The sequence below is a fragment of the Pithys albifrons genome, chromosome 14, assembly GCF_047495875.1.
Source record: "Pithys albifrons albifrons isolate INPA30051 chromosome 14, PitAlb_v1, whole genome shotgun sequence".
Classification (NCBI taxonomy): domain Eukaryota; kingdom Metazoa; phylum Chordata; class Aves; order Passeriformes; family Thamnophilidae; genus Pithys; species Pithys albifrons.
Window position 1 is genome coordinate 18,674,649 of NC_092471.1, and position 23,461 is coordinate 18,698,109.

The window sequence follows — 23,461 nt, forward strand, 5'->3', positions numbered from 1 at the left end:
CGCCAGGACCGTGCGGGCGGCACTAGGGCCCCGCATTGCTGTCGGACGGCACTAAGGCCCCGCATCGCTGCCGGGCGGCACTAGGACCGTGCGCGGCTGCCGGGCGGCACTAGGGCCCCGCATCGCTGCCGGCGCCGCTCGGCCCCAGCGCGCCCCCGTGGGGGTCTCTGCCGCTCCCGCCGCAGCTGCAGCGATGGCGGCTCCGTAGCGCGGCCGCCGATCCCCGCCCGAGCGCCGCGCCCGGGCCCGGCGGAGCCGCCGCCGCTCCTCCTCCTCCTCCCGCCGCCGCCGCGCCCCGCGGCCGCCATGGCCACCGAGCTGGAGCCGCCCGCCGCCGCCGCAGCCGTACCGGGCGCGGCGCCGCTGGAGGCGGAGGAGGACGAGGAGCACTGGCTGTACGGGGGTAGGTACCGGCCCTGGCCGGCACCGGGCCCGCCCCACCGCGGGGCAGCCCCGCCTCGGGGCCGTGCGGGCCGGGCTGGCACCGGGGGCGGCCCCGCGGGTGCGGGCGGGAGGGAACGGCATCGCCGCCCCGGGGCCTTGCACAGAGACCCACATCCCTTCCCGGGCCCGCACACGGACCTGTATCCCTTCCCGGGCCCGCGCACAGACCCACATCCCTTCCCGGGGTCGCACACGGACTCACATCCCATCCCGGGGTCGCACATCCCTTCCTAGGGTCGCATATCCCTTCCTGGGGCCTTGCACAGAGACCCACATCCCATCCCGGGGTTTCACACGGACCCACATCCCATCCCGGGGTCGCACATACCTTCCTGGGGCCTTGCACAGAGACCCGCATCCCTTCCTGGGCCCGCACACGGACCCACATCCCTTCCTGGGCCCGCACACGGACCCACATCCCTTCCCGGGGCCAAGAGAGGGAACACCATCCCCCCCCCCCCCCCCCCGGCTCCCCACTGTTCCCCCACAATCCCTGCTGTTCCCCCGCAGCCCCTGCTGTCCTCCCACTGTCCACTTACAGCCCCCGCTGTCCCCCTGCCCCCCACAATGCCCACTGTCCCCCCACAGGCCCCCCGTCCCCCTACAGTCCCCCTTGCCCCCCCCCGTTCCTGCTGTCCCCCCACAGTCCCCCCTGTCCCTGGAGTCTCCCCTGTGCCCCCTGCCCCCTCACAGTCCCCCCCCGTACTCCGCTGTCCCCCTGCAGTCCCCCCTGTCCCTCCGCTGGCCCCCAACCCCCTACAGTCCCCCTTGACCCCCCCCGTCCCCGCTGTCCCCCCACAGTCCCCCCTGTCCCTGCAGTCTCCCCTGTGCCCCCTGCCCCCCCACAGTCCCCCCCGTCCCCCGCTGTCCCTGCTGTCCCCCCACAGTCTCCCCTGTCCCCGCAGTCTCCCCTGTGCCCCCTGCCCCTCCACAGTCCCCCCCGTCCCCCGCTGTCCCCCAGCCCCGCAGGGTGCAGGCTCTTCATGGCTCTCTGGGCGGTGTGTTGTTGTCTGTCCCTCACTGCCACTGGTGCAGGGAGGTTGAAGGAGCTGCTCTGTCAGAGTTTGGTCCCTGCCCATCCCAATGCTGTGGGAACCCCTTGTCCTCCCGAGGGCTTCCCACAGGAACACTCTGGTGTCTCATCCTTCTGGCACGTTAGAACTCTTTATAGAGACCTCCAAGGCCGAGTTCAGCTCCTGTGTGATGTTTGTCTCTACTCTCTGAGACTTCTGCCGTGTATTTGGAATGTTGTGCTGTGTCAGGGGAGTGAGGCATCACCCCTGCACATGGGTGTTGCTTGTTGGATTTATTTGCAGTTGGTCCATTTCTAGTTGAACTTTGTTGGAAAGAGAGTACTGGGGCTGTGATGCCTTGGCACCGGGAGGTATTTCTGTACCTGGGATGCCTTTTGGGCTTAGATTTACTGTTTTTCCTTTCACTTGAATAATTTCTTGGTTCTTGTTTTTGCAGATGACACTGCTGGTAAGCAAGAAGATGGACCAATTTCTGGGTGAGTCCAGTGGCTGTTTATTCACTGTAACTGTACATGCTACAGAGAAGATCAAGCCTTGTTAAGCAGAGCTTTATGAGTGCCTTAGACTGGTCCTGTTGCCAGGAACAGCAGCCTGTCCTTTCCCCATCCCATGGAATCATCCACCTCACTTGGGCTGGCACACATTTAAGGATGTGGAAGGTGGACTGGGTCAGTCAACTGGTTTGATTTAAAACTAACTTTTAGCCCTTCTTTCCTCTCACCAATTAGTTTTAAATCAGATCTGTTTTCCAGTTTAATTCCCTGGGAAAATGATGCCTTGAGGACTGGCCTTTGTGCTGGCCTAGCGTTGGTGAAACTGTGGCCTGTGCTTTAGCCTGGAAAAGGTAAAATATCTGGGGTTAAAATCTTGACATGATCAAATGAGCACATTCTGTGAGATCTATAAAGTGTGTGGTTTGGGTAAGACTTGGAGATAAAGTCAGTGATCAGTTTGGATTTCTGTGTGTGGAAAGTAATGTCTGTACTGGGTCATGATTCCTCTGTGTTTGCAGCCCTGTGTTTTGCACCAGCAGAGCTTTCCCTCAGCACAATATTATCTGTTTGCCATTTTAAAGTGGGACATTTTTCAGAAGACTTGATCTTCACTGGACTTCCGTGTGCTCAGCACCTTCTGAAGTTCAGTTGAATGTTTGTTGTCATTGTGGATTCAGTGTCTGGCATTTCTGGGTTGTTACAGATACTGCCCCACTTGAGTGCTTTAAGGAACCTGAAAACTTGTTCAAATAAGCAAGTGGTAAAAAACTCAGTAAATTATTACCTAAAAACATCAAATGAGCTTTGTGAGAAGGAGCAGGTTTTAGACAGAAATGTACTGCTGATTTGCATCAATCTGTTGTTCTGTGTCATGTTCATCTGAATGTAATTTTACTTGACAAGCAGGATTAAAAATCTGAATTTCCAGCAACTGTCTCCAGTAACTGCAAGATGCAGGAAGGAAAAGGATTAGTGTTCATGTTAGCTCTCCTTTTTTTCTTTTTCCTGTTGGTTTTTTTTGTTTGGTTGGTTTTTTGTTTTGTTTTTCTTTTCCTTTCCCACTTCTTTGTTGCACAATGAGGATCTTCCTAAATGAAGAGCCTTGGGGTGTTTTAAGAAAAATGACTCTTTGTTTGCTCTGTTGGCAGTGGCTGCAGCTCCAGGGATGCCCTGCTGGCTTGTCTGGAGGGTCTGTCCCTGGCCATGAAGCAGAGACCAGTGTGGTTTGGGCTGCAGTCTCCATGAGCATTCCCTAGCCTAGGGGATGTGTTAAACACCAGCAGGATGCCCCTGGGTCAGCAGTGCCCAGGCTTGTGTTGGCATTCTGGGGAAATGAAATGGCTGTGACATTTCTCTGGGTGCAGGTGGAGCTGGGACCCTGCCAGGTGGTTCATTCCTGGGAAGCAAACAGGTTAGGGAAAGGCTGCTGGGTGGCAAATGCCTCCCTGAACTCCTGTTCATACATTTTAATGCACACCCACAGATGCTTCATGTGACTCAAAGCTGAAGGTAGTACTTGTCACTCTTCCTGACATCAGGAATCACAGTCATCTCAGAGATTTAAGAAAATTCAGAGGTTGAGGTCAGTGTTAGGAGTTGGTTGGGTTGGGCAAAGGGTTTTGAATCCATCAGAGACATTTTCTCCAGTGGTCCATCCTTTGGTTGTCTTGTCCCAGCCTGTGCCTGCAGTGTGGAAATACTGAGACTGATTTTCCCTCTGACATCTTGTCTGGTTTTTACACCTGAAGTGTCTGCAGGTGTCACATCAGGAACATGGTGACCATGGGACCTTCCCTGATCAGCTGCCAAACCCTCAGCCCTTCTTTTTGATCTTGGCCTGATGAGTTTCTGTGTATGTGGGGCTTTTGCAATATGGAGCTTCAGTTCCTGCTCAGACTGTTTGTTTGTCTTTGTTTTATGCTCAGTGACTCCTGAGCTGGGTTACTTTGTCTTTACTGTGACCAGTGTTTGGATTCTGTGAGTGTTCCCTCTGCTTATTTTTGAAAACAATCTTGTGTATGTTTGTTGTCCAACATGGAATTTTAAATAGCAACATCTCCACAAGGCACTGGTGGAGAAATGGGGGTTTTGGGCTATTCTGATTGTCTTCTCTTGAAAAGTCAGAATTGTTATGAAGTTCTACCAGGTTTTATCTATGGCATTAGAGACAAAGACCTCTCTCTGTATTTTAATTCTGTAATACTTGGCATACTCTTTTCTAGCATGTGCACACCAATTTGACATTTGTGCTTGACCAATGCAGCAAATAATGTTAACATTTGTACAAACTCTTTAATTGGAGGTAAATCCAAACCTGACCGTTGTTGCATTAGGACTGATTTGTAATGAGTGAGAAGATTAGATGGGTAATTATCTGTCTCTTCTTCTTGGAATTTTAACTTCTCATTATTGTAAACTATTTGCAGAAACACTGAAATCACTTTTTCCTCAGCTTGTCTGGGACAGATGCCCTTACAGCTTACTAAATACTTGTGTAATTGTGAGCATCCTTAAGGACGAGGGGAAATTTTGCCTCTTACGGTCTTAATCTTACCAGTTGTGACTGTGCCAGAGCCAGGCTGAGAGCTGGTATAGCTGCCACTCATACATGAGCTGTTGAGTGCTGTCAGGTGCTCTCTGGATGTGTGAAACCAATTCTTTCCAGCAAAAGCAGAGCCAGAGCCAGGCAGGGGATGGATTTTTTGCTGTAGTTGAGCTGAGTGCCAGCAGAGCACACACAGAGCATGAATAAAGTGTTGTGTGAAAGTCTCCTGGATGAAGGTTTCAGAAGTGTTTGTAGGTGAACCTCTAGGCTGGGCTTGTCTACTCTGTGTTCCCTGTCATGGTGACTGTGTTCCCTCTGTCCCCAGGCATGCAGAACCTGCCCACCCTCTGCAGGATGCCCCCCAGGAGAGCAGACCTGTCGGCAGCGAGGACCGGGAGGTGGCACAGCACGTACGTGGGCACTGCCTGCGGGGGACGGGAGGGCTCTGTGCTGCTCAGCACTCCTGGGTGCAAAGATGAGCTGTAAAGAGCCTGGTACTGCCCAATTCCTTGTCTTTGCAGTGTCAGGGTGCACTGACAGCTAATCCCCAGTGCCAGATGCAGCAGCAGGATTCTCCTGGCAGCCTGTCCCGAGTGGTGGGGCAGGAACCGGTGTGAGCTCTGCTCGTGCCCACCCAGGGGCGAGGGGGGTCTGCAGTGCTGCAGCCTGCAGGGAAAACAGAACACAGTGTTACCTCCCCCTCAGTATTCAGTGTGGCTTCTCAAGGGCCCATAGGATCTGGAAGACTCTGGGATAGAAAGCCCAAAGGGTTGGGAATCAGTTTTGATTTAGGCTCAGACTTCTTAGAATGCAATCTAGCAGCTCAGTGCTGAAAGAGGAGGAGGAGGAGGGTTGCTTCTCCCCTCCTTCCTCCTCTGATCTCTTCGGTGGGTTTATTTTCTGCCACTGTGGCACATCAGGAGGGTTCCCACAGGGTCCTGACTGACCCATGTGCTGTGGAAAAGGAGGGAGGGTTAGGAACAGCTTCCTCATGCCCTTTTGTGGGGTGAGCTGTTAATTCAGCTCATACATCTCACTGCTGCATATCTGGGAAATTTCCTTGCCTATTCCTTTACTCTTGTGCCCCAGCACTGGAGTGGCACTGGAGTCAAATCAGCAGCTCTAAAGTGAAGTGGCTTGGGGGCTGACTGTGCTAAATCAGGCAAGCCAAACTCCTTAGCAGATTCCTACCACAGAAGTGGTGAGGGAATATTTCCTTCAAGGTTCTTGGGGGAAGCCTGGTGAATGTATTTTGGTGGGTTTTATTTGTGGTCATGTACTTTGACCATGGACCTGTGAGGGAGATGTGTCAGAAAAGCCCTGACTCTTTCAAACACAGGGGGAGAGGAGCTGAGGGGTGTGATGAAATTCTCAGAGCTGAGTTAAACCCTCCCTACATTCAGAAATATGACCCTACCTGAGAACTGGGGGTTGCCTTCAGAGGACACAGGGGACACCTGTGGACACCTGTCCGTTGGTTTTGAAGGCTGTTCAGGCAGCTTTCTGAGACCTGGCTGAGTGTCCTGGGGAGTTTATCACCTGTGTGCACTGTTTCAGGCCCTCCCCAGTGGTGAGGATGATGAAGATGACAGTGATAGCGACAGCGATGATGATGACGTCAAAGTCACCATTGGCAACATCAAAACGGGAGCCCCGTCCTACATGTGGGTATTGCTGGTCTTGGTGGGACTTTTGGGCTGAGGTGGCTCCAACATGTTGGGGTTGAAGGTGGGGGTGAGGTGAGAGCTGCTCTGTCTCCTGAAGACATGGGAAGAATGGCCAGAACACTGGAATGGGACTGGGAGCTGATGGGCAGCTCTGTCCTGCAATTGCTTGTTGGAGAATCCATCTGTCAACTAGGAGTGGTAATCCGTGGGTCTGCTGCTGGAAAATTAACCTTCTAATTAGTGTGCTTCATGGGGCAGAATGAAAAGTGGGAGGTTACATGTAACTCATCTGTGAAAACTCCCAGAACCAAAATCTGTGTTCCCAAGAATCTGGATAAAGCTGTGGATTTACTCATTCCCAGCTTGTCAGATTTTTTGTGGCTCAGAAATGATGAGGTTGGATTTGAGAACCAGGAGATGGAATTTTTTTTAAATTCTGACTAATGTGCCTTGAATAAAAATAATAAGACAGCACTTCTGCTTGCTGCTAGCAGCCCTCTTCTCACAGAAATTACTTACCTGTGCTTTGCTGCTTATTCTAATTTTTCCACTTTATGGATAATTTCCTTCTCTTGTTGTAGAGATGGTTTCACTCTGATGGATGACTCTGAATAGCAAACCCAGGTGAACTAAAGCATCTTCTGAAGGGTGTCAGGGCTTGAGTATTTTGCATGAGAATCTTCAGCCAAGTCATTTGTTCAAATGCCAACACAGTGATTCTTTTCCAATAGGGGAACTCCTATGAACCTAAACTTAAAAACGGGTAGAGGCTATGGAGCATCTGCTTCAGGTATTGCTGTTGTTTTTATCCTTCACCTTTTGCTGTATTTCACTTCCTGGCACTGAGAGCTGCAGCAGCTGCACATTTTGGTCTCTTTGGAAGGATATAGGATTTGTGCATCTTATGCAAACCAGGACTAGTAAGTGCATTTCCTAAAGACAAGTGTTCCTGGGACAGTCTGAGGGTCCAGGATGCAATGGAGAAGTTTAATTACCCATCACAGCTGATCATAATTTTATTTAAACTACAAAAAAATACATTGATTATTACTTTTATAGTAAAACCTCTGCAATATTTCTAGCCTCTGTTGTGGCACTGGGGCTGAGCATTGCAACTTGCCTGGAGAAGGACTGTAACTCTGGTTAGTGTCCTGAGCTGCTGAAAGAATCCAGCTCTGGCCTTGAGTATCAGCTCTGCATATTTCTGCTGATGACATTTTCCCCACCACTCAGTTTAGTTTCTGTTGTGGGTCCTGTCCTTCCACATATGTGAGACTGTCCTTTCCTGGGCTTCATCTACTTCCTTCCCTTTACTTTTTAAATCCAAATCAGTTTTCTTTGAGTGAGAGAAATTCTGCTTGAGGATTCTGTATCTGTATCATATTTTTGATTCCCATTAGTCCACAGTCAGTAAAGACTGATCCTGAAAGTATTTCCTCTGTCTGTCTTGGAAGGGGAAAACAGATATTTTACCTGGGGAGAAAATTGATTTTATTTTAATTTGGAGTAGGTTTCATGCAAGTTCTAATGGTTTACTCTGTCTGTAGCACCACTCAGGGTTGAATTTGCCTCTCTGCTGTTCAGCCTCAGGTGCTGCACATCCTTGGCTGTTGTTTATGGGATGACTGAGACATATTCATTAAAAAGTTCATTGTGGTTACCTGCGTGCTGTAAAGCCAGGGATTAATTCACAGCAGCTATTTGGTTTTGACTGGAATCATTTGCTCAGCAAATGAGGGGATTAAAGGCATTGCATTAAAAGCAGTAACAGTTTGTGTCTCTCCAAAGCCAAGTTGCAGCCCAAAGGTATTGACTTGGATGCCGCAGGGAATATAAATGGATTGCCTGTTATAGAAGTGGATCTGGATTCATTTGAAGACAAGCCATGGAGAAAACCAGGTGGGGCCCCACAGTTCCTTGTGGTAAATATTTTCTGCATTTTTAGTTGTCTCTCTGCAATTTCACAGGATGTTTCTGTCCATTTATTGTTGCCAGGGAACAGGAGCTGGAACAATGTATGTTGCTCAGCCTCTGATGCCTGTCTAGACAATCAGTGGCATTTTCTGATTCAACAAGCCATGCTCTACCTAAAATTGGGTTGCATTTATTCTAGTGATTTAACTAAAGGGATCAGCTATTTTTTTTCAATAGTCTGTTTTATGAATTCCCTGGTTCCAGAAAATACTGCACTGATCCCAATCTGGTGATGGTTTTCGCCCACATTGGCAGCTGAGTAGGGTCAGGATTTGGGTGTTGATTTGTGCTCTCCTCTTCCTGTGCAGCAGCTCGTTCTGTTCCTGTGGCCAAGCCCAGAGCTGTCCCTGTGCACCCTCCTCACTGGGGTCCTGGGGCTGCCCACACTCAGCAGTGTGAGGACATTCCTGCTCCTGCAGGACAGCTGTAGGGGGGCACAAAGGAACTGCTGGTTTTCATCTGATACAAAAATAATTGAAGGACCAAGAGATACATATTTTTGCTGTGCTGCTCATAAAATGTGCTCTGATGAAACATCAACTGAAACAAAACATCCACTTGCCTCTTCTCAGAAGTAATTCTTCTCCCTGCCAGTGCCTGTATCTTCTTTATCTTTCAGAGCTATTGCTGTGCTGAGTAAGGAGTGCTTTTCTAAGGTTGTCTGTGGTGTGGGCTGGGTTTCTCTTGCCCGCATAAAAGGCATCAGAGTACAGAACAGAGCTAATAACTATGTCAAGGCATCAAACAAGCACTAAAGACCCTGTGATGGAGCAAGTGCAGACAGAATAGAACATGTAGCCTTTCTCCTGCAGGGATTTCCCTTTGATTGTGAGGTGAGAAAGGGGAATGGGAAGAAAATGAGTTAGAAAGAATACAATGAAGTTCAGAGATGAAGCCTGGAAATTATTGTGGCCATGCTGACATCCCTGGACCAAAACAGAGGCAGCTTCCCCTGAAACTGTGTTGGACTGTGAGGAGAGGGAAAGGGACTGCAGAGCTGTGTGGTCTGTGTTTATTTTAGAATGGCAAGTAGCTTGTTACTCAACAGCCTTTCAAGTTTATATCCTTTACAGTTAATTGTTCAGCAGGTTGGGATCTCTTTGAGTGAGGCAGAGGAAGAAATCCTGTGTGGAGGAGCTGATATTGGTCAGAAATAGAGGCTGATAAAGTAGATGAGTAAATGTCATGTTGCTGAGTCGGTGTTGGTGCAATTTGCATGTTTGGGTGGTACAACAGGAAGAGTGGCCTCCTGCCTAGGAGATAAACTGAAACCTCACAGCTTAAACCACACTCAGCATGGTCAGAGTGCTGTGATAGCCCTGGGCATATCAGCTCTTTGTTCTGGAATTGGTCTGTGCAGGAATATCTTTGAGTGGGGGATGTTTGAGGGACACCTCAGCAGGGCAGGAGCTGCTTTGTAGTGCTTCCTGGTGGGAGCTGGGAGGGATGCTCATGGAGCTCCTGCAGCCAGGATTGTCCCTCTGCATCCACATTTCCTTGGCAAGCAATTTGTGGCCAGCTCTGTTCAGAAGTGCTCGTGCTGAATTAGCACATTGCACAGGAGACTGTCAATGTGAGATAACAATCCAGGATGACTGATTAGGCTTGTGACTGAACTGTAATTACTGGTGTAGTCTGGGATATATCAATTAAAAACTTGCACTTTAGGTGTCTTTCATGAAATGGGTGAGCCCCAGAATGTCTTCACAAAGCAGCAAGAGCAGTGATGGTCAGGAGGGGAATGTGTGGGCTTAGCTCTGCCAAGGAAAATGTTCTGTGCCACCATCCCATTTCTGTGGTGGGAACTGGAACTGTCACTTCTGTGCTCTCCCCAGCTCTCAGCTCGTGGACAGCTGGAAGAAACCAGTCTGGGGAAATCAGGTTGGTGAATAAGTGGTTGCAGGCAGCTCTCCATGGCCTGTGCAGGAGCTGCACTGTGTGTCCCAGCTGGTCCCAGGGTGCTCAGGCCCCTCCCACCCAAAGGTGCTGCCCCTGTGCCCCTGCAGCTTCCTGGCAGTGAAATGCACCTTCAGCTGGGCTCTCCAGGAGACCTTGGTGTTCTTAACCCTTCATTTAGGGACAGGTGGGGAATGCAAGTGTGCAGAACCCCTGTGCTAACTTCTGCTCCCTCTGCCAGGTGCTGACCTCTCTGATTACTTTAATTATGGATTCAATGAGGAAACATGGAAGGCTTACTGTGAGAAGCAGCGGCGGCTGCAGCTGGGGCTGGACCCTGCCCCTCCCATCAGCACCGAGAACAAGATCACGGTGGGTGGCATGTCCTGCTGCTCCTGGCTCCAGTGCCACTGGTGCTGGGGTCTGTCATCACAGAGGGCAGGGTTTAAAGGCAGAAGGTGCCTCAGTTCCAGGCTGTTCTGAGTCCTTTCAGTGATTAGGAATACAAAAATGAGTCTTTATAGATTAAGTCTCTCTGCTAAAATCTCTTCTCTGGGGGAGGCACAGTTCTGTCTGCCTGATGGGTTTGAGCCACTGCAGCAGCAAGACTGGAGTGAATTTCCTGTTGACTTTGAGGCTCCCCAGCAAGAGGGTTGTCTGGTTGGAAACTCCTATGGATGCAGGAGGTGGATAGAGGGGAGCTGGACTTCCATGGCTTTTGTGCTCGTTGCTGTGGCTGCAGTTTGTCTTTGGATACTGCTTTGGCCATCAGCCTTTGCAGAGTCCATTGGTGGCCAACAGCTGGGAATCAGAACTTCAGGCAGAGTCAGTACAGCAAGTGTTGGTAGTTCCAGTGTTGGCTTAAGGACTGCCTGAAAAAGGATGAGATTATTAAACCTTTGGACTTCTCAGAGGAGACAGTGGACAGCAGTAAGGGTGAGATGGCCATTAATTGACAGAAATGTCTGTGCCTTGACTGAAGAATGTGTGGCTTGTTGGCAAGAGCCCTGTGATTGTTCCAGTTCTTTTGCTGAGGGTTAATCTCTGGTGCTACACTGAGTTGAAAGAAGAGCATTAAACCTGCATGTTATGCATTGCCTTCCACAGGTTCAGCAGGGAAGAACAGGAAATGCTGAAAAAGAGGTGGAAAACAACATCATCAAAACAGAGTTCAAAACAGACTTCCTGGCCCTGGTGGGAGGGCGCATGAAGGCTGGGCCTCCTCCCAACAGGTAAGGGGTGGACAGGTTCCTTCCCCAGGGCAGCTGCATCCACCTAGGCCGTTCTGAACTTCCTCAAGCCTCAAACAGAAGCGTTGAAACTTCCCAGGGAGCTCTGTGGTCACTCATGCATTGTCACCTTCAGCAGTGCCTACCTGCCTACCCATGCACCTCTCCTTGGTGATTGCTCAGTGCAGAGAGGGAGTCCTGTGTCCCAGCTGATGAGCAGAGGCAGCAGGGCCAGCCCCTCAGTTCTGAGGCCTTCCCCTGCTGACTGCCTGTGCTTGCCTGGCTTATTCCTACTCCCACGGTGTTATCTTTGCCTCCCCCAGTGGAAGTGGGTTAGGAGTTTGGCAGGGGATCAGAGGAGCTGTTGCTTCCTGAGCTGTGTGTGATGCTGCTGGATATGGGGAAACAACTGAGTCACTCTGATGTGCAGCCTCTGCTGGGGAAACCACTTGGCCCTCAGGAGATCCATTGGTTTTATCAGGAGCTCCAGGAAGACAGAGCTGTGTGAAACCTGACAAGCCAGAGCTTTGGGCTCTGGGTGTTTCTGCTGCTTCATTCACAAACCAGCTTTTGCACACCTGCCTGGCAGAAACCAGCCTTGCATTCCAGCTTTACACTTTTTCTGAGAACCAGCTTTGTCCTCCAAGTATGAGCTTTAAAGCTCTGCTTAGCCTGGTGGCATTTGAGCACTCTGGAGGCATTTCTGTCCCAGTGTGCAGTCCCTGTTTTTTGTGGGGATCCAATGGATCATGTTTCTGGATGTTCAGAGAGACCAAACTCACCCCTGCTCAGAGTGAAACTCTCAGAAGTACAAACAGACTTTTCGTTTGCCTCTTGTCAATTTGAGCGCTGTCTCTGGAGGTGCTTCCCTGCTGGGAAGGAATGCATGGGAGGGGTCTGTCTTGCAGCAGGGAAAACTGCTCCTTCTGATGTCTCTGAGCCTGAAAAGATGCCTGTGCTCTGTACAGGAAGCTGGGTGGGACCATCGATGTGATCGGGGGCCAGGCAGGCACCATCCGCAGGGTGGAGGGACGGCGCCGGGACAAACACGCCTCGGAGGAGAACCCCATCCAGGTGAGTGTTGTGTGCTGTCCTGGCAGATTGCTGACTGCTGCACTTCTGCTGAACCTTGAGCAAATGTGTCTGTGCTTTGCTGACCTCCCACAGCCCAGCTCCTGCCTGCACAGCGGCAGGGGATGTGCAGACCCCGTGGAAGTGTATGCACAGATTGTTCCCTTCCACAGTCCCACTTCACTTCTAGGTTAAAAGCTTGATCTTGCTGGGAGCCAGATTTGTCCTTTAAAGACTAGTTTTCCCTTCAGAATGGCAAGGCCCAAGTTCTTTTCCTCATCAGCTCTCCCAGAGTGTCTTGGGTTGTGTAGCTGGGAAGCTTTTTTGTGGATCATTCCCTTCCCCTTCCAATTCTGGGTTGGAATCTCCACCTGTGGCTGGTGCTTCATTCTACTTTGAAGTAGCATTTAGTCTCAGCATCATTTGGTGCAGCCCACACTTCAGTCTGAGGCTGGGTCTGTGTTGATGGATCTTGTCCCTTGTAAGGGGTGAACACCTTGGGTATAAAACTGGTCTCAGTTTGGAGCTTACATGCCCAGTGTATGGCTATAATGTTCTGGTTGGCTCCTGGGCAGGAAGCTGCTGTGTGCAGGGTTTGAGAACCATCTGCCAAGAGCTCTTCTCTTACCCACCTCTCTTCTTCCTACCAGCCCCCTCTACCTTGCCAAGAAAAGCCAAATATGGAACCTTTGCCCCTCTGGGTGCAATTCCTGGTTTTGTTTTACATGTGGTCTTGTGGTCGGTTTATACTTTTAGTGGTCAGTTTTCCAGATTTTGCCAACAAGAGGAGTTTGCCTAAGAGAAAGCTTTTTCTGGGAAGTGGTTGTTCCTGACCCTTACAAGCACTGAGAGCTGCATTTCCAGGTCCTTCTGGTGCCTCTGCACATTGCTCTCTCCTCCCAGGCATCACCCCCTGCCTGTTCTGATGAGTGCTCCCTTCCTGCCAACACTGCAAGGTCCCTGCTGCAGGAGCAATGGGATTCAAATGCTCTCTTCTCATTCCTCTGCCTTCTCAGGTGCTTGGAGACCACGGGAGCAAGCCCCAGCCCCCCCAGCAGCCCCAGCAGCCCTCCCAGCCCCAGCAGCCTCCTCAGCAGCAGCCCTTCGCTCCACCCGCAGGGCCCCCACCACCGCCACTGGCCGGGCCTCCTCCTCCTCATTTCCTGCACCCTCCTCCTCCTGTCACCTCAGTGCCACCTCCCCTGCACCCACCAGGTACGTCCAGGGGGGCTCCAGACTTGGGGGAAATGCTGGCAGACAGCTGAGCAGGCAGGAGCTGAGCCCAGCCAGGCTTTGTTTAGAGTCTCCATCGGCCTGTTTGACATCTGCCCTTGAACACTGACAAACTGGCAGCTGGTCCTTGGCAAAAATAGCTCTGAGCTTTGTTTCCTTGAGAGAACCTTTTGGTGCTACTGATGGATTTGCTTTATTGATAAATGTAAAGGAACAGGTTCCTCTTTCTCTGTGGGAGAAGGTGAGGATGTGGGAACTGCTCTCCTGAGTTACATCAGCAGGTTCAGCTCAGGATCCTCTCTGGTTCTTACTGATTCCAGGTGTTTCCAAGGTGATGCTAGAATTGGCAATTCTCCAACAGCAGCTCTAGCAAATAGCTTCAGTTCTTGATAGGTTTATGCCTTGAAATACCAGGATTTGTCCCTTCCTCTGTTTGTTTCTGTGCATGTGCCTGTGCCAGTTGCCACTGAGGGTGATTCTTATGCTCCTGGAGGAGTGTAATGTCTACTGCAAACCTCAGAGCTGTGCTTCATTTTAAAAACAAAGCATAATAGTGTAAATGGGTTTCTAGCACCAGGCAAATGGTGCAGAGAACAAAGAACTTTGTGATGGGAGAGGCCAAATACACAGCTTTTTCCAGGGGCACAGGGTCATTTTTCTGTGCAAGTTGCCAATATGTTGGTCATGGCCTAAGACATGTATTTCTGTCTTCACTTCTCACTAACTGTGTTCATCTTTTGGTCCAACATGAGTCATGTCTGTCCCCCTCTTGCTGAAGTAGGGCCAGGTTCAAGTGAAGGGGCCACACTCTGGGCTTCTGGTCCTGTAGCAGCAGCCAGGCCTCAGAGAGGGCACCAGCAGCACTTCATCAGAGACCCCTGTCTGAGCAGGGCTCTGCTGCACTGCTCACTGGTGCTTCTCCTGGTGACTTTGCTGTGGGAGCTTTTCCCACTGCCTTACATTAAAATGATTGGCAAAAGCAAGGTGGACACGCTGGATGGAGCCTGTGGCAGGTTCTCCTCTGTTCTGAAGTCCAAATCAGTTGTTTATGTGTTGACACTTAGAAAAGGAATTCTCCAATGCAGGACAGCAGCAACATTTTAAATTACAACATAAAGGTAAAGAGATCATAATTTGGGAGAGTGGTACACTTTGTGGGCCAGTTTCTGCTTAATAGCACCAGTTTTGGTGCTGCCCTGTTTGCTCAAATCTGTGATGTTTATTCAAAAGTGTGCTGTGAGGCTTAGCCTGAGGCACAGAGGTGCCATGAAGCACAGAGATGCCACACTTTCCCTCTTGTCCTCACTTGTTTCCCTTCCTTATCTCCACAGGTCTGCCACCCCCAGGTCCCATTCCAGGTAGGTGTTGCCTTGCTTCCAATAGCAGCTGCAATTCTGAGCCTTACCTGAGCATTTGGACTAAGTAACTGAGATAGGATGGGACCAGTTCAGAGCACAGTTAATTTAAGACTCATAAATTCCAGTGCAGTGTTGAACTCGAGCTGCTTATGGTACATTCTGTACCTAAATAATCATCTGTAGGGTTAATTCTGTCTTGTTTTCTCTCTGAAGACCACTGTAGACAGTGAAATGGAGAACTTGACATGGCAAAAGCCACTTAGTTAGTTTTAAGATTGTTAGTTCTTGGGATTCCTTTGTGCAGGAATTGAGGGTGTGAGACTGAGCAGAATAAATGCCATTTCCAGCAGAAGCCTTTGCAGAGATGCTGAAAACTAAGAAAATAATGTAACATCCAATCTTGTGTGTAAGTCAAGAGGCCATAATTCAGAGCTGCTGAACCCACTAATTCGGAGCTGCTGAACCCCCTAATTCAAAGCTGAGTTCCCTCTGGCTGTAATTTTTCTACTGGGAATTTTGCCATGGAAAACAGAGCTGCTGGTACAGCAGAGCACTGGGAGCAGTGGCTGTGCCCATGTCCTGTCCCTCTGAAAGTTCAGGGCTGACAGGGAGTTCTGTGCTGTGTAAGGGACACGGTTACTCATTTTAATCAATGCAGCCATAAAACCTTTGCTATAGTTGCAATGTGTCTGCATCCCAAGAACCACTTTATTTCCATAGGACTGTAAGGGTTAATTTCTACTCCTTGATGACTCTTATGTTTAAGATTTATAAGCCAAAACAAGGCAGTTTTTCCTTGTTTTTCTTCCCTTACCCCCACAGAACTAACACAGCTGTAGGGTTTGAATTCTAGGAGGAGACACAACACTAAAGGAAAATGATTCCATTTCAAACAGGGCCTTGTTCAGAGTCAAAGGTGCTTTAACTGCTTGAAGTGTGCCCAGCACTGAGGCCTGGCTGCCCTGTGCCAGCTGGGAGCTGTCTGTGCTGACTGACTCCTCTGTGTTTAGGGCTGTTCCCGCCACCCCTGGCACCACCACCAGCTCTGCTCATTCCCACCTTGGACGGGTAAGACACAGCTGGGCTGAGCCAGGGCTGCAGCTCCTGTGCAGGGAGGAGGGGAGGAGAAAAGTCACAAACCAGTGCTAGTGATGCATGGTCTGGTCTTGGACTGGGATGGGGGTGAGAGCAGAGTCTGTCAGGAGCCCTCTGTGTGTTTGCTTTGGCTTGTCACTGCACAGGAAGGAGTGCACAGAATCCAGGCACAACCTAGAGCAGCTGAAGGCATGTTGTGTTACTGTCAAGATTCCCTGGGGAGTTTGGGAGCAGTGGTGCCACCCAGGAAGCCTGGCTGGGGTGGAGCAGGGTAGGCAGTGGGGTTATGGCAGGTTTAGAGGCTGAGGCAGAGCCCCTGCCCCCCGTGTGCATTTCTGCTGGGGGGTTTCCCATAAGGGTGTTCCACAGACCTCCAGAAGAAAGGGGGTGAACCTGCAGCACAGACTCACCTGCAGGGGCTCCCTGGTGTTGGTAACTCATCCTTTTCTCTCCCAAAGGCAGCCAGCCAGCTACAACAACAGGCAGCCACCTCCCTTTGGCTACAACTCTGCAGGTGAGCACTGACAGAACACACCAACTGCTGCTCTCTCTCCTCTCTGGGGCTTGGCAGTCCAGGCTGGTCTGAGCTTACAGACATCATGTTTGCTTTAAGTGCAGGGTCTTGCTTGTGCCCCAGATGATCCCAGTCACAGGAACACAGGCTGAGTTTCACTGCCCTGTGCAGTGCTGGAGAGCTGCATGTTGTGCAGCCCTGGTGATGCAGTTCTGTGGCTGAGTGCTGAGGGTCGAGCCAGTGTTCAGTGCAGATCCCCAGCACCAGAGGAGCTGCCCCAGGTGCCTCAACACGGTGTTGCTGTGCCTATTTGCACGCACGTGTGCCCACCCTCACTCACATTCTGCCTTTTCCCCACCCTCAGGGACAAACAAAACCATCCACAGCTATCAGCTTGGCATCTCCCTGAGCTTTTGAATCCCTGCTCGCCCACTTCCCCCTCTCCCTTGCCTACAGGCACCATCTCCTTTGGTTTTGTAATGGAAGAGGCAGTGCCAGGATTTCAGGCTTCCTTCCCTGGTGCAGCCCTGCCAGCAGGGCCGTGTTCTCTCCCAGTTCCACAGTGACCAGCACTCTGAGTGGCCCCTCCTGGCTGTGCTGAGCAGATGGAAGCACTGGCAGCTCCACAGTGTCTCCCTGCTGGAGAGGCTGAAGGGGTGGGCAGTGTCAGTCCTTCCTGAGCAGCAGGAGCCCCCAGTGCTGCCAGATGTGCAGCTGCTCAGCAGCTGGCACTGCTGTGGGATATGACTTGGCTGGTCCAGCTGAGCAGAGCAGCATATGGATGGGAAGTGCTGGTGGCTCTGGGCTCACCAGGTGACATCCTTCATTAGAAGCTGGAGCTCCTGGCCCTACCCAGGTGCCACCTTAGACCAGAAGGTACCTGGTAAGAGGTGGCCAAGAGCCCAGGGCTGACAGAGGGTGTGCAGCACTGCCTGGAAACATCTGCTCTTGCTTGTGTCTGCCTCGGGGAAAGGGGTTCCTGTGCTCATAGCAAACTGCTGGGAGTGCAGGGGAAGGACAGGAGGGAGATGCCACTGTCTCCTGGGATCCAGCTGTACTGCCAGAGGGGCTCTTTGGAAGGGGAGGGACAGAGGCGATGCTGTGGATGCTTCAGGTTCTGCTCTCCTGCAGATTCAGGTTTCATCAGCTACCCTCCCATCTCCACGTCCCACACGCCCTGGGTGACCACGGTGGACAAGGGCACGAGCAGCTCCAGCAGCAGCCACTGGGAATACTCCGGCTCCAGGCGGGAGAGGGAGCGGGAACGGGAGCGGGAACGGGAGCGGGAGAGAGAGCGGGACCGAGACCGCACCCCGACCACCAGCGAGTACAACAAGTGAGTGAGTGCTGCCCCCTGTGCCCACTCTGGGCAGCTCTGGCCTTGCCCCGCAGCACCACGGGGCTGAGTGCCCAAGGGCTGGGATCACACGTGGTACCAGCTGGATTTCCTGGAATGTCTGGGCAAGAGCGACTTTGGATCAATAGCTGGAGCACAGACCCGGAGCTGGTGTCAGTGGCTGATTTCCTGTGCCTGGATTTGGGGTTCCTGGTTTAAATCCAGCAGAACCAGTTCCTGTCCCACCAGGCCAGTAAATGAAGTAGTCCTAGTGTTTACTCCCTATTTCACAGCTCAGTGTGAAGCACTGGCTGCAGGAGCTGCTGCTGTTTGTCTTCTACATTTCACTGTCAGATCAAAGCACGAACCCCCTGCTCTGCTCCCACCCCTGGCGAGGCTCTCGGGGCAGGGAGTGCCACTCACTGGGAGTCAGCCATGAGAGGCCACCGTGGGGGGACCTGCTGTCACCTCGGGTGGCAGCAGTGCTGGGAGCACTTGGAGGGGAGGGGAGAGGAGCTTGGAGCCTGCCCATGTTGTGTGGAGAGCTGAGGTGGAGGCTGGGCAGCACAGACCTCCTGAGCCCATCCCCTTGGGGTCCAGTGTCAGGGCTTTGCAGGGGTCAGGCTCAGAAATGCCAATAATCATTCAAAGCATGATCAGAATGTGAATTCCCAGCCCTGGGAGGGAACAAACAGCCCAGCCTGTTCCCGAGTTGGTTTTTTCTCTCCCCCATTTTTTTTTTTTAACTTACAAGCTTGTGGTCACTGTGGGTGTGAGGGGGAGGAACAGAACAGACGACAAACTTGCTAAAGTTGGAAGAGGTGAGACTCTCCCACTCCCTGAGCAGGTCCTTGGGCCAGCCAAGGCCTGGGATCAGCACTCCTGAGCACATTGTTGGCATTTCTGGGTGATGTGGAGCACTCTGGAGCTGAGATCATGCTTGTGAAAGTGGCCATACTCGGTGCAGTCCTTGGGAGCACTCCCAGATCATTGATCCAGGACACTTGTTTGTCCAGCTTGTTCCCAGGACTGTCAGGACAATGTTTGACTTCCTCCCTGTCAGACTGAGTATTGCTTCCCACAAAGGAACTTGTTAACCCTCAGGTTTAGGCGTTCAGAAATTGCACAGGGACTGTGGGGAAGGTGTAGAGGAAGGTGCAGAGGGAATGTCTCTGGATTTGGGGTACCTCGTGCCCTCTCCTGTGGGGATTGAATGAGGTGCTTTGAGCAGGTGGGGAGGTGTGGACAGAAGAACCACATCAGCTGCACTCACAGTTTGAGCTCACAGGGAAGAAAACAGCCCCTTAGTGCAACTCACATCAAAGAATTCCAGGTTTTCTGGGGTGTCAGTGTGGGGAAGGAATGCCCAGCAGCAGCAGGGGAGGCAGCGGGACAGGAGGAGCCTGTTGGTGTTGCTTTCCTGGTGCAGGTTTTTCGGGAGCATCCCCCGTTCCTCAGCGCGCTGGCAGTGCGGGGTGGCAGTGCTGTCGGTGGGGTGGGTGGCACTGCCGTGGCTCTCCGGCCCCGTGAGCGGTGCCTCACCCGCTCTCTGTCCCCCCAGTGACGACGAGCGGTACCGCTACTACAGCCGCGAGCGCAGCTACGACTTCGAGCGCGACTATCGCCGCAGCCGCGACCGCAGCCGCGAGCGCGAGGACCGGCACCGCGAGCGCCGGCACCGCGACAAGGAGGAGAGCTCCAAGCACAAATCCTCCCGGCGGTACGGGCTGCCATGGCATGGGATGGGAGGGATGGGATGGGAGGGGAGAGCAGGGGAGGGGATGGCATGGCATGGCATGGGGTGGCATGGGATGGCATGGCATGTGGTGGGGTGGCATAGCATGGAATGGCATGGGATGGGATGGGGTGGCATAGCATGGGGTGGCATGGGAACACTCCTGGCTGCCCACACGGAGCTGGATGCTCGGGGTGAGCTGTTGCCCTGGGTCATCCTGGCCCCCTGTGAGCTGGTGGTGCCCTGGCAAGGGGAAGTGTCTTGAGCAGTACCTGGGCAGGAGGAAACACCTGTAACAGGAGAAGGGCCCTCAGTGCTGGTGAGTTCTCAGTAGGGCAGCACTGATGGATGGAGGAGGGTAACCTGTGCTCAGCATCCCATCAGGGCAGTGCAGCTCCTGCCCTTGGCAAAGCTGCACACAGAGGGAAGGCCCAAACCACAAGAGGAGCATAAGCTTTCAGTGCTGCTGCTCCTGTGCATGAGGGCAGAGCTCTCTGCAGCTGAAAATGCTTCTTGAGCAGGAGGCCAAGAGCCCATGGTCAGAGCTCTGTGCCCAGTGCTGACAGTGAGGGTGGTGAAACACTCCTGAGGCAGAGCAGGATGTCCTGAAACCCCAGTTTTTCTGGAGAAGATGGATTTGCAGCAGATGATCTTCCTGTGAGAAGGTTGTTCTAGCAAAGCAGCAGCTGTGCTCCCTGGGCTGAGGCAGGTCCTGTGCTCAGGTCTTGTGTCACTTTACATCCCAGTAATGCCTTGAGCAGAATTGTTCTTGCCCTTCTGTTTGGATGCTTCACCTTCCTTCTTTTACATGAAATTCGTGTCAGCTCTGTAGGTAATGACCCTCATTTTCAAATTGGTACCACAAAACCCTGCACAGTGATTGGAGGTAAAAGGCTGTTCTCATCCTGAAGGAGATGAGTAAGTTTTCAGGAAGCACTGATGGCTGAAGGGTTGCAAACAAAGTGATGGGAAGAAAGGCCAGGACCATAATCGAAACTGAATACAGAACAAATGGAAGCTGAGCAGGTACCAGATGAACGAGCCAATGGCTTGAGGGGAGAGCTCTCAGCTTCCTACTCATGTAGGAATCCCTGCCCATGGCAGGGGATTGGAACTTGATGATCTTAAAGATCCTTTCCAACAGAAACCATTCTAGGATTGCATGAACAGGCTGGAATTCACCAAAGCAGGGGTAGATCTGCTGGAGACCTCCATGTGGAGATCTGGCCTGGTGCACAAGGTGGGAACCAGGAGGCTTCTCTGCTCCCTAAACCACACCAGGTGCTCCCTCTGGCCCAAAGCAGCAGGATGAGCAGTGGTTGTGGAAAGAGAGGAGAGCTAAAGGAAAGGGAGGAATACTGTGTTTAAGGCCACTTGGAGTGCGTGCTGGAGTCCCTGCTGGAGGCACACTGAGATCTGTGCCTGGCTGAGACATCTGCAGGCACATGAAAGGGTTTTGGTGCAGATTCAGCTCCCTGGGAGCTGCTCAGTGTGAATGCAATCACCGATGCTGTCTCTAGTATTAAAGGACAGTCCCACTGTCCCAGCAGAAACCACTGACACATTGTCCACGAGGTGGCTGAAGGTGTTGATTTTGCCTTTTTTTTCCCCTTTAATGACTGTGAAACCATTCATTAAACTAGTCAGAAAGTTCCTTGGAGCCAGGAGCTTTCCAGCCAGGTTCAGCCAGTTTGGTGTCTGTGCTGCTGTTGGTGTTCCAGCTGTGCTGAGGGTTTGTCTCTAACCTGGCACTGTCCTCACTCATGGTCTGTGCCTGTACTGGAATATTGATCTGCATTTCCCTGGACTCTGTGCTGTTTTAGTTCTGCCACCTTCACACCTGGTCAGCTCTCAAAAGCTCACCTGGTTTCCAGCCTGAGAGGAGAAATAATCGTGTGTTGGAGAAGCAGCAGCAAATCTCCTCCCAGGAGGGGCCAAAGCAGAGCTCCCACCTTCCCAGTCTCCCTGAGGGAGGAAGAGCTGCTCCCAGGGCCGTGGGCTGGCAGAGCTCCCTCTGCCTGGGCCTTCTCCCACCTCACAGAGAGCTGTGTAAACATTCCCAGCCATCCACCTGCACCTGGAAACCAGGGTAAGGAGACAGAGCAGTTCTGAAGCACGAAGCCAGTGGAGAGCCAGGTCATGTGTGAGTAACAGGACTAGAAACAGGACCTGCCTCCATTGGGAAACCCACATTTCTCTCGCTCCTGATCCTTTTGTTGCCTCCAGCCCAGGGGTTTCCCCTGCGTGTTCAGAGCAGTGAAAGTTTCAAACCCCTCTCAGGGTTAGGGCTCTTCCTCCTCTCGGCAGCCTCTGTGCTGTGCCAGGATTGTTGGAGCCCCCTTTGGAGTGGAAGGCCATGGATGTTGCCCACAGTGGCTGTGCCTGCCAGGCCGTGCTGATGCCACGAGTGGTGTTGGCATAACCTGCCAGGTCTCCTCGTCCCAAACCAACCCAGGAAGGCCCTGCTGTGCCCCAGCCCTACTGGGATGCACCTGGCAGTGCAGACATGGCCCTGCCAGGTGCTAGCACAGGCACTGTTGTCACTCTGTCCCTCTGTTTCCACAGGAAGCAGCACGAGAGCGAGGAGGGGGAGAGCCACCGGCGCCACAAGCACAAAAAGAACAAGCGGAGCAAAGAGGAGAAGGAGGCCAGCGAGGACGGGGCACAGGAGGGCGAGGAGCAGGACACCAAGGAGTGAGCCCAGCCCGTGGGGAGCTGCCCCTGTGCAGCCAGCCTGGCACTGGGGGTGTTTGGGGTGGGGGGTGATTTTTTCTTATTATTTTTTACTTTTCCAAGGGAAGAGGCCGACTGGGAGCCGTGACACACGTCCCAGGGCTTTGGGAGCCGAGGCTGCACGTGCCCTTAAACTTCCTTTTTTTGTTTTTGTTTTTGATACAAGACAATACAGCAGTACTAGTTACAAAGCACTGAGCTACTCTACTCAAACACATACCTAGGGAGGACTTTGGTGTATCAGATCCTATGGTTTCTGATGGAAGATGGCTTCAGCTGAAACTAACACAATTAGGTCATAGTTTTTGGTTCTTTTTGTCATCATCATTCCTTTTTGAATAGGACAGTAAGTGCAACTTGAAATTTATTGTCCAAAGAACAGTGTGACGTAGATGCCAAGAGCCAGCTTAGAGTCTGGTCCAGTAGTGAAGTCTCATCCCCAAATAAACTCCTTCATAGCTACAGAAACAGCTTCTGGTTTCTCCGTGGCCCTGGGGCTGCGTGGCAGGGGCAGCTGCAGGGTCTGCTCTGCCTGCTGGGCACAGGGCCCTGCTCTGGCACTCCAAGGGTGTGTTCACAGTGTGGGCAGAGGGCTCAGAACTTGCCCAGTCACCCATTGCAAAGGTAGTTCTGTCATGTGTTGCACCTCTGGTGGGAATCAGTGACGACCTGTAGTAAGAGCACGAGTTTGTCTTTAATTACTTTTAACTTACCTGTTTTATTTCCTTTTTTTACTGAGTTGAGCTGAATAACTTAGTGCAGTAGAGAACACCAAGTCCCAGCAGTTTGCCCTCATGGGGTTGGCATTTCTATCTGGGTATCACCAACACTCCTGTCCAATGCATTCCTTCCCCCTAGATCCCAAAATAAATTTAGTCGAATTCCAAAGTTTCTTTGGACTTAGTATCGGTTGGGGAAAGGGGCAACAGATGTTTCTGGGTGGGAAGAACAGGGGAAATAATTTTAGGGGGTTTGGTCCATCTGGTTCTTAGGATCCTGCCTTTTTTGTTTATGTGACCCCACAAGTGTCTCTTTTTTCTTTGACTTGTTATTTAAAACTGTCTTAAATATTTGTCCTAAAATAATACGGTTCTGAAATGTTA

The 23,461-nt window shown here is 51.8% G+C and overlaps 1 protein-coding gene across 1 annotated transcript; it reads left to right on the forward strand.

Moving 5' to 3' along the window:
• On the forward strand, positions 1-23,461 carry LOC139678550 (pre-mRNA 3'-end-processing factor FIP1-like). Its single transcript, XM_071569444.1, has 16 exons — positions 1-403; positions 1,915-1,954; positions 4,843-4,927; positions 6,075-6,181; positions 6,916-6,974; positions 7,973-8,083; positions 10,296-10,426; positions 11,162-11,286; positions 12,252-12,357; positions 13,371-13,569; positions 14,919-14,945; positions 15,956-16,013; positions 16,499-16,554; positions 17,686-17,890; positions 19,452-19,610; positions 22,191-23,461. The coding sequence occupies exons 1-16, from the start codon at positions 307-309 to the stop codon at positions 22,321-22,323; spliced, it is 1,698 nt and encodes a 565-aa protein (XP_071425545.1). The 5' UTR covers positions 1-306; the 3' UTR covers positions 22,324-23,461.

Bases quoted from the DNA above. Each gene is read 5' to 3' on its own strand.
- LOC139678550 (XM_071569444.1), top strand. From the start codon at position 307: ATGGCCACCGAGCTGGAGCCGCCCGCCGCCGCCGCAGCCGTACCGGGC. The intron at 8,084-10,295 runs GTGGGGCCCCAC...TCCCTCTGCCAG, and splicing joins CAAGCCATGGAGAAAACCAG to GTGCTGACCTCTCTGATTAC. The intron at 10,427-11,161 runs GTGGGTGGCATG...TGCCTTCCACAG, and splicing joins GCACCGAGAACAAGATCACG to GTTCAGCAGGGAAGAACAGG.